This window comes from Athalia rosae, chromosome 1 (genome assembly GCF_917208135.1).
Source record: "Athalia rosae chromosome 1, iyAthRosa1.1, whole genome shotgun sequence".
In the NCBI taxonomy this organism is placed as follows: domain Eukaryota; kingdom Metazoa; phylum Arthropoda; class Insecta; order Hymenoptera; family Athaliidae; genus Athalia; species Athalia rosae.
Genome location: NC_064026.1, coordinates 30,291,287 through 30,301,010, shown reverse-complemented (window position 1 = coordinate 30,301,010; position 9,724 = coordinate 30,291,287). Strand labels below are relative to the sequence as shown.

The following is a 9,724-nucleotide window of genomic DNA, read 5'->3' as shown; positions in this document are numbered from 1 at the left end:
AACCAGTGTCGTGGGCCAAACAATCTAACGTAATGTAACGATATCATATGTGCGTATGTCAAGTTAATCTGTGTACAGATAGTATAGATTAATCCTAATTGTAAGTAACGCTAAGATTAATCATCTCCTGAGACAAAACTATAAACATATTCTATGTCGGTCAATTACTCTCATCGGACTCCAGACGTATAATAGATATACCTTCCTGAAACTATTTATTAGAATATAACCAAAATCAACAGGTAAAAGTGCGTCGAGAAATTCCAATCGTGAATACTCTGTGAATAATATTATACAGGCATTTCATTCGATACGACACACACAAAATAAATGTAACACAAAATTTTCATCTATAGTATATATTATGCAACTCATACGTAATACTGACGATTACAAATACAACAATCAATTTTATTGCCAATATCACATTGGAAATATAAATTTTTTTTTTTTTTTAATCGGATCGTACGTCCCACTTGTACGTACGTACGTACGTGGTAGACGGTATGCTCGCGGGCGAGCAACGATCGATATTAATTATGAATAGGTAATAAATTAGGTGTAAAACTACATGGATTTTAAAATTACGAACGATGAAGGGGATTTATCAGATTATTATTTGGAAAAATCATCGCCCCTGAAGAGGCTTATGAAAAAGTTTTGATTTTTCAAAACAACTTGTCGGTGCACGAACCAAAAGAACCTTTCCAATTGGTTCGGATTCAATCCCACTATCACCGAACCTCAGCCATTGGCTCTCCCTGATCCCGGCTAATGCGGAAGTCGACGGGCGCGTTTTCAAAAGTTCCAAGTTTTCAGATCAAGCTTAACGAATCGGTGAAACTAATGATATTAAAAAGGAATTGTGCGATTCAAAATTATCGTGGGCTCCCGGATTATGAATACATTTTCGCGACTCGAAACACGGAGGTGTTGAATTTCGTTGTGTTAATCCGTATCGTTCGTCGATTTTAAGGAAGATCGGGGCCACGGATTATCCTCGATTCTTCCGAACGGGTATAAAAGATTTTGCCCCTCTCACACTGTTCGGATGTCGCGAACGATATACTGATAATGAGCCCGAAAATATCGATGATAAATTATAGGTATACGTGTAACGTGTTTTATTTGTCAACGATGAATATCCATTAATTTTTTGGCTTTCGGACTACGTGCAAACGTAACACACCGTGTAGGGTACGCAAATGAAAAAATCGAAGGATCAAAGTACAGAATGACCGACGCGATCTACTCGAAGCGACGCAAAAGAATTTGCGTACTTTAAAGTGTCGCGGGGCCTGCGGTCGTTTGTTGAATTTACCCCGTATATCGATATATAAAAGAACAATTCTACCGCAGTCTCTGTATAACGTATATGTATATTGATTATTATGTTTTATCAGTTTTTATAAACGAGAATGAGCCAATAAAATGTAAAGATGTGCGTCGGAATGTAATAATTAGATATGTATACACGTGTACACTCCTACCTGATACCTGTTATTATCTTCCTCCCCGTCAAACTGCGTTCTACCAATATAATAAACTCGGCGAAAGTATACCACGACAGGTCTAACGTATGCTCAGAGGTGTCGTGGATCGATCTCGCTTAGCTCTTATGTCGTAGTTCCTACATGATTGTACAATCTGTATTATCCGTCATATCTGTATATTGGTTCGTTATCATACATCTTCGGTATCCGGAGCGTTGCGTTATGGTTGTAAGATAATGGAATGAGGAAAAAATTTCAATTAACATCCAAATTAGACTTTAAGAATACGACAAAAATGAATCGCTGTGTATCAACTGTTTAGATAGTGCTGAAAATATTTAAAAATAAACACGTTGAAGATGTATATCTATCCACTTCGGAAAATGATTTTCTTTTTTTTCTAATCTATCCACCGTCAAGGGTCTGCCGTCGATAACGTGCTTCTGCGGTTATCGTACAAAAAAAAAAAAACACGTAAAACAAAAAAAATCCCATGGCTCTATCGCTGTAATTGTAAGTGCGCTTGTGAGTGCAGTTCGCCACCAGGTACCTCTCTGACGAGTATGGATTTTTTTTAGAGTTTCGAACTATTATCAGCAGTAAACAAATGGTTTTATCTCCAGACGCGTATATGTACACAATTTGCACGAATGATATTTAATAATAGCTGAGCCGTTGATTGTCGATAGCACCGATGGTACGCCGTCAGTGTGTTCATGTGTGATTTAAATATCTATATACCACCTATAGACCACCATTACTAACTTTATCTATACTTCGCTCGTCGAGAGTTGAATAGCCGTTAATTGTGTCCGCCGGTTATTGTCAGCTTGCGTACGTTGAGAAAAATGCCATCCTTGGAAGTTATGGGGAGAGCTTTCGGGTCAAAGCGCATCGGGATCGGAGTCCTATCGCAAGGCGACACCTCGAACTTTGAAATAATTTTCATGATACCGAGTTTCGCTTGCAGCAGACCGAATCGGATACCTTCGAATTGGCAAAACACGTTATTGGCCCAACTATCGACCAGACCTGCAAGAATTGGAAAAAGTGGAAGCCTCACCTATGCAGTTGTGCGGGCCCTCGCCAAAGGGCATGTAGACGTAGGAGGGTCGTTTTTGCTTGTTCTCTTCGCTGAACCTCTCGGGATCGAATTTGTCCGGTTCGGGAAAGTACTCGGGGTCGTAGTGCAGTCCGTACATGGGAATGTAGACCGGTGTGTCCTTTTCGATCAGCAGATCGGTACCGGCGACTTTGTAATCGTAAGACGCCACTCTGTCCAGGAACGGGAGCGGTGGATACTTGCGAAGAATTTCGGAAACCACCATGTCCAAGTAGGGGAGCTTCATGACCTGATAGATTTTAGCGACTGATTAGCGAGTTCTCCGATCCCGACCGACGATACGAATACGCACCGTGTCGTAATTCAGCTCCCCCGCGGTCTCCTCGAGGGCGGACGTGATCTCGTTGCGAAGTCTCGTTTGGAGTTGCGGCTGCAGAGCAAGTTCGTAAAGGGCGAAGGACATCGCGGTCGAGGATGTCTCGAAACCAGCTGTGAAAAACACCGCGGCTTGGGCTACGAGGTTATCCCCCTCGAACTCTGCGGAGAATTTCGAGTAAAGTTCTGTTAGATGGAGAGCTGAATTTTTCGAGGATTGCAAAACCACCGGGTAACACTCACTGAAGGCACCCGGATCGTTCGTATCGCTCTGATCCTGGGCGTTTTTCAATTCGACGAGAGTATCGATCAGGTCGTTCCTTCGAATTCCGCTCTTCGTTCGCTCGGTGATGGTACCCGTTACGGCCTTTCGTAGGAATTCCGAACAGCTATTTTCGAAGAACTTGAAACCCAATGGCTTCACTATACCCGGAGTGAAAAAGAAAGCCGAAAGCTCCGCGGCTCGTCTGTAGGTGAAGTCGAATATCTTTTTACCGCATTTTCTGAACTCGGCATCTGGATTATTCAACGAATTGACGTTCAGACCGAAAGCGCAGGAGGCGATCACATCGGTCGTGAACTTGGCGCAGGTGTCCTTTATTTCCATCGATTTGCCGTCACCTAGGAAATTGAAAAAATTATCTCTCGTGGTACGAAGGTATTCGAAAGGTGTCAAAGAATTTTACGCGTAGTAGAGTTTTAGTTCAAGACTGACCCTCCAGCTCGAGCTTTTCGAGATAAGTGTCCAGGTCGCCGACGACGGCGGTCATCAAATAGAACATTTTCTTCATCTTTCCCGAGGTGAATACCGGCGTCAGTTTGGTTCTCAAGGTCTTCCAGTGAGGGCTTCTGATCATGAAAAGATTCGCAGCGCCCAAAGCGTCGTGTTCGGCCGCAGCGACGTGTCGGTTCGTGAAGCAATTGAAATCTTTGACGAGGATGTTTTTTATGATGAGCGGATCACGGATGAGGATGAAAGGCTTATCGAAGATGTAGAATCCCATGTACTTGAGACCTTTGCTCTTTTCATACAGATCTCTGAGGAATTCTCCGGGCGAGGTGCGGAACATGACGCAGTCCACGAAGTTTCCCAAAAAGGGCGTAGGTGGCATCTCCATTACTCCTCGCTTCGCCCAGTACTTGAAGTTTCGCGTCATGTACAGATAAAACGCGAAAATCAAAGACAGGAAAACCAGAATGCCGTCGAGGCCCCAATACGGGGTCACCAGAGCCATGACTGCTTCTGCGGAGGTCAAGCGACGCGGTTCTTGCAATTCTTAGAGTCCCGATGATCGATGAAAAATAAATTGCGATCGCAAATAGCCAAATGCGCGCATCACTGGGTTCCACCTTTTTTTATTGAATGAGAAATTTGCACCCCTAAAGAGACAATTCGTCGGCAACTCGGACGCGAAATGAGGTGAAAATGCGGATTTTCAGCTACTTATCAACGAAACTGACAAATAAATGACTTTGTTGCACGCATGTTTCCCCTTCTCATGGAATTTGACGAATAAAAATAAAAATCATTCATTATTCGCCCGAAGTCAACATACGCCCAAGTTTTTTTTTTTGCAAATACAGCTCGCTCAAATATCGCGTGTCCTTTTTTGCCCGTTGTGATCCGAGAGGCGCAGTAAGATGTGGAAAATTTGTTATTGTAGGTTTTCGAAAGGGTAATAACAGGTGAGGAATAAACAGTAACAACCGGTTGTCTTGAGATTTCTCAAATTAAACTCAATCCAAACAATCTTGCGAACTTGATATGTAATACTATACAGTTGGCCTGTAAACAGCTCTAACATTTAACATGTATTTATAATATTTCAACGTTATTTTTCAGGACGTTGAAATTAGCCATTCACCGCTGAGGAACTTGTCCACTGAATATTCTGCAAAAGTTAAACAGTCGTAACTCGTTCACGGTGAGTAATCACGTCGTGTCTCGCTTATTGGCGAACGGAGTGAAATCGGACCTTGCAATTAGTTCGAGCCCGCTGAATCTCTCTATTCGCGAAAATGCTGCTAGGAAAACCACGGTATATATACGAGAGCAATTTTTATTACATAAGACCGTGGGCAGAGAGAAAAAAAAAAAAAAAAAAATGCATACCTGAGCTATTGAATGTATAATTCTATAAATGTTATCCGCAACCCGCAATTTAGCGAAACTTGTAATCAACAGCTCAAAAGCATCAACTTCGTTTTAATTGTCAGTCATTCGTCCAGAATATTGTAATATATTTCCAAGTACATATCGGTATTGTACGTGCATGATGAGCGAAATTGTCATAAAAGTGTCATGCGAACGATTTTAATCTATTGCCGAAAAATCGAGAAAATTCGAAGATCATTAAAACTGAACATTTCCCAAATCATTTCGGCGAGTGTTAACTCATGTATTTTTATTGGTGTAATTAAGATAAAAGTTCAACCAGCATCTCTATGTTATCGCGTCTAGAGTCGTAAAATGGACAATAAAGCGATTATTCCAAAGGAAGGTTCAACTTGGTCAACAGATTCGGATTCTTCACCAAAATATATCTCCGGCATTCGCTGTATAATCAGTAAGTACACGTGCGGATAACAATGTCATACATCCAAGAACAACCTTCTGTTCGATTGGGTATCTACACATTGTGGGCCAAAAATTTCATTTTGCAAACTGGATCGATGTATTTAAAAACTTGACCGAATTCAGTCATCTCGATGAGTTTTGATACTTGCTTGATTTAGTAATCGCCAAAAAAGTCGCCTGGCTGCACATTTACATGGTATCACTGTTACCTGTGCAAAGAATCATGCAAGTTTTCTCGTCATCCACCGGATCAAGTATCGCGTGTGTTATTTGTTCGTGATCCCGAACAACGATTGGGGGGGGGGGGGTTAGTAATAACAGGCAATAGTCATTATCGTCATTACAGAAACAAGTGCTGCGGACCGATGTTTGGTTTTTTCGGATAGTAATTACCGGTTGTCCGCGGCACAAGCTGCTAAGTCTAAAATATTTCTAATAATTAGCTGAAACTATAGCCAAATAATTTCCCACGTACATAATTCGACGTTCTTTTGCCGGGCCTAACGGCGATGCTCTATTGGTATAGCGTATGTATGTGATGGTAAGTTGTTCGAGAATACGTTATAATTGGTAGTTACTAATGTGTGAATCGAAATATATGACGCTTCGCAATTTAAACTCGTTTCAGTCGCGTGGCGCACAACAAATTATACATATGTTGCAAATGTGGACCTTCATTCGCTAATTTCATGCCATGACCTCGAGTATTTTGCTGTTTCGCAGTAACATATATGTATCGGGTATTGGGTATCGATATTGCCGGATTTGGATGATCGCCGTATATGGTTGCATACATATGTACGTTTATACGTATTCATTTCCACATACGATTATACACTGATTGTGAGGAAATATCGCATGAATATCGGTACGAAATTATCTTGCGTCTCACGATCACGATGCGAATGATGATCTCATTGGTGCCGCGCAATTACGGTGGACCAAGATACCGATTATTTTCAATCCATCGCGAAGTAATTCCTCTAGCTTACATTATATCGTGAAATTAGCGCCTCCGAAATGACTGCAGTCGTAATACGGTCTAATCGAAAAAATTGTCCTAATATCTCTGAAATCTTGGCAGGTACATGTGAATATTTTTAGTTCACAAAGAGTGCAAAGGTGACAAGTTTTATTTCGTAATATTCTCTTTACATTCCCAAATTTTACGATTATGTATCTCACTGTGAAGAAGATATCGAAAATTCAAGTGGGGCGGCAACCGTTCTCAATTCAAGATGATATTCAAGTCCTAATCTTGCGGCACTTCAAATAGATTCCACCGGGTGATGTCAGAACGACAGCTTTCGAGTTGAAGCGCATTGGTACAGTAGTTTTATCGCATGGAATCACTTCGAATTTACGCAAATACTTGATGATTCCTATCTTGCTCTCGAGTAATCCAAAACGAATTCCTGAAAAGAAGAACTCTCTGGGTTATGAAAAAAATTCGGTACAGGAAACATCCTTGTGGACCTACCGATGCAAATTCGGGGACCCTCCCCGAAAGGTAGGTAAGTACAAGATTGACGGGTCTGCTTATTTTCAGGACTGAATCGTTCCGGTTCATATTTCTCGGGATCAGGATAATTTTCCGCATCTTTTTGGATCCCAAGCGCAGAAATGTATACCGGAGTTCCTTTCTCGATGACTAGGTCACTCCCCGGCACTTTGTAGTCTTGGGTCGCAATCCTGTCCATGAACGCCAGTGGGGGATATTTTCGGAGCGTCTCCGCCACGGCCATATCCAGATATTTCAGGCCCGTCACCTGCGATAACCAAACTCTATAGTCGAGTCACGGTGAAATGCCGAATCTCAATCGAGGTCACTTCGTTACCAGTTCATAGGTCAATTTTCCTCCAGTTTCCTCGAGGGCTGCGTTCAGCTCGTTTCGAATTCGCGTCTGAATATCCGGATTCAGGGCCAACTCGTACAGAGTAAAAGACATGGTACTCGAAGAAGTTTCGAACCCTGCGGCGAAGAATGTAGCCGCTTGTCCGACCAGGTTGTCGCCGTCAAATTCTTTTTGCAAAAGCATTCGATTTTATTAGCAAGGCTAACGATTGTAGATGAATTAAGTGCATAGACCGATATGCCGAAAGTATGGAATGTATAACTCACTGAAAGCATGAGGATTGGTGTTGAAAGCGGTCGTTTTTTTCAAATCGATCAGCAAGTCGATAAAATCGTCCCTGTTATAACCGCGCTTCAGTCTCTCGTTCATGTTCGTCGTGAAAAGATTGCGCATGAAATTGTTCGCGGAATCGGAAAAAAAATTCAACTTCATGCCCAGGCGTTCGGCCAAATCGTGGGCGAAAAATGCGAACATCAACTCTATGCTGCGCAAGTAGCTGAATCCGAACATATCTTTTCCGCATTGTCTGAGACTCGACTGTTGATCGTGCAAGGAGTTAACTTCTACACCGAAGATACACGAGCCGATCGAATCCGTCGCGAATCTCGCATTGATCTCTTTCACCTCGATTATTTGGCCACTGTCTGAAATAACGCAAAGTTGAAAGACCACCGCACACGGCGCGAAGTGAATTGGAAGAAAACCTCCTCACCTCCCGCGACGCAAGATTCCAAATAGTTTTCCAAATCGTCGCCAATTTCCAACATCAGATGAAACATCTTCTTCATTTTTCCCGATGTGAATACCGGAGTTATTTGTTGGCGAAGATTCTTCCATACCGGGCCTCTCAAGAGGAACATATTTGCAGATCCAACCGTATCGGCAGCCCCTGCCCTTACGTGTCTATCGGCAAAGTATTGGAAATCTTTTATCAAAACGTTCTTTACCAAGTCGGGGTCCCGAATCAACAGAGCCGGTTTGTCGAACAAGTAGAATCCCATGTAAGGTAGCCCTTCGCATTGCTCGTGCAGTTTCTGTACCCACTCGCCGGGTGATATTCGCCAAAAGAAACAGCTCAAGAAGTTGCCGAAAAATGGAATCGGCTTTATTTCCTTAACACCCTTACTGTTCCAGTAATTGAAGTTCCGGGTCATGTAAAAATAAGCCGCCAAGAAGAGAAACAGCAATGTCAAGAGGAAATCGAGGCTCCAGTACGCCGTTAAGAGAGCCATTTTTTCAAATTTCTGAAACATAAGCCGACGGTGGATAAATTCTGCATAGTCGTACTATGTTTTCGCAGGAGAAATCATCTCGGAATTAATTGTTTGGATTGATTTGTTTATCGCGACAACTGGTTCGACTTGCTACTTGTGAACAACAAGTCAATTGAAGGTCGAAAAGAAAGGAGGAGTTTCGATAAGGCCCTTTATCGGCCCCACTGAATCATATTCTTTAAAGTTTATCATCTGAATCATTCCGATTTTTTCACAACGTGAAAGATAAAAGGTTTTCTTGTGCTACTCGATGGGGCCTTCTTGAAAATAAAAAAAAAAAAAATATCGAACTTGACTTTTTTTGTACAAATATACGTAATTTTCGTAATCTTCGCGATTTTTGAGTCGTTATTTCTTGTAGAGCGCAACCGGGTAGCGAAACGGTTTTTCCATTTATGGTGCACAAACGTGAAAATCGTCGTGTTACTAGACCGCACTCATCGATTGTAAAATTATTTAATTCGTTATTAATTTTCAAAATTAGTGAGTCACCTCAAAATAATGAGAATCTTTTTTTTCCGACCAACTCTAATACTTGACATCGACAGCACGGTATTTTCAGCTCATCTTCAGTCATTCTACAAACCTCTGAGGTGCAAGTGTTACGTTCGAGTCGATTCCCGGTGCCACCGGAGAGTCGAGTCAATCGACTGCAGCGAAGTCGGAGGAGGACGCTGGATATTGTTTGAGTAAATAGAAATATGAAAACTGGGGAATCGGCGATGAAGTACGTTTACCCTCGGACGAAGTTTTGCCGGGGACTGCCGACGCGATGTTTGTGACGAGCTTAAATAGTAGTTATCGAGTATTAATGATTCAAGTTTTGCGCATGTTCGCGGGGCCAGTTATGCTCGGGCGTCGATCATTGTTACAGATCTATTTATCTGCATATTCTCACAGTCGACGCATATCTTTCAAATCACTACTATCAGAAAAAGAATATCGAGGGGCGAGATCATTTGACCACCTCCAAATGAAATAAAAGAAATAAAAATAATCAAATCACCGAAATCGCACGTGAAGTCGCCGATATCCATAAGCTATATCCTCGTAACCCGAACGCTCTCAAATCACAGCCCAGGAAT

General features: G+C 42.1%; 1 protein-coding gene across 1 annotated transcript; it reads right to left on the bottom strand.

Annotated features, from left to right (window-relative positions):
* Positions 1-343: 343 nt before the first annotated feature.
* On the bottom strand, positions 344-9,418 carry LOC105683807. The gene is made up of 12 exons (XM_048660362.1): positions 9,226-9,418; positions 8,078-8,609; positions 7,632-8,009; positions 7,348-7,532; positions 6,990-7,278; positions 6,756-6,924; positions 5,045-5,049; positions 3,647-4,207; positions 3,175-3,552; positions 2,909-3,093; positions 2,557-2,845; positions 344-2,480 (listed from the first exon to the last, which is right to left on the bottom strand). Exons 2-12 carry the CDS (start codon positions 8,595-8,597, stop codon positions 2,296-2,298), a joined length of 3,144 nt encoding a protein of 1,047 aa, XP_048516319.1. The 5' UTR covers positions 8,598-8,609; positions 9,226-9,418; the 3' UTR covers positions 344-2,295.
* Positions 9,419-9,724: the final 306 nt, after the last annotated feature.

Coding starts and splice junctions, on each gene's coding strand:
- LOC105683807 (XM_048660362.1), bottom strand. CDS start 8,597: ATGGCTCTCTTAACGGCGTACTGGAGCCTCGATTTCCTCTTGACATTG. Junction 8,010..8,077: donor GGAATCTTGCGTCGCGGGAG/GTGAGGAGGTTT, acceptor GCGTTATTTCAG/ACAGTGGCCAAATAATCGAG. Junction 7,533..7,631: donor CACCAATCCTCATGCTTTCA/GTGAGTTATACA, acceptor TTTTGCAAAAAG/AATTTGACGGCGACAACCTG.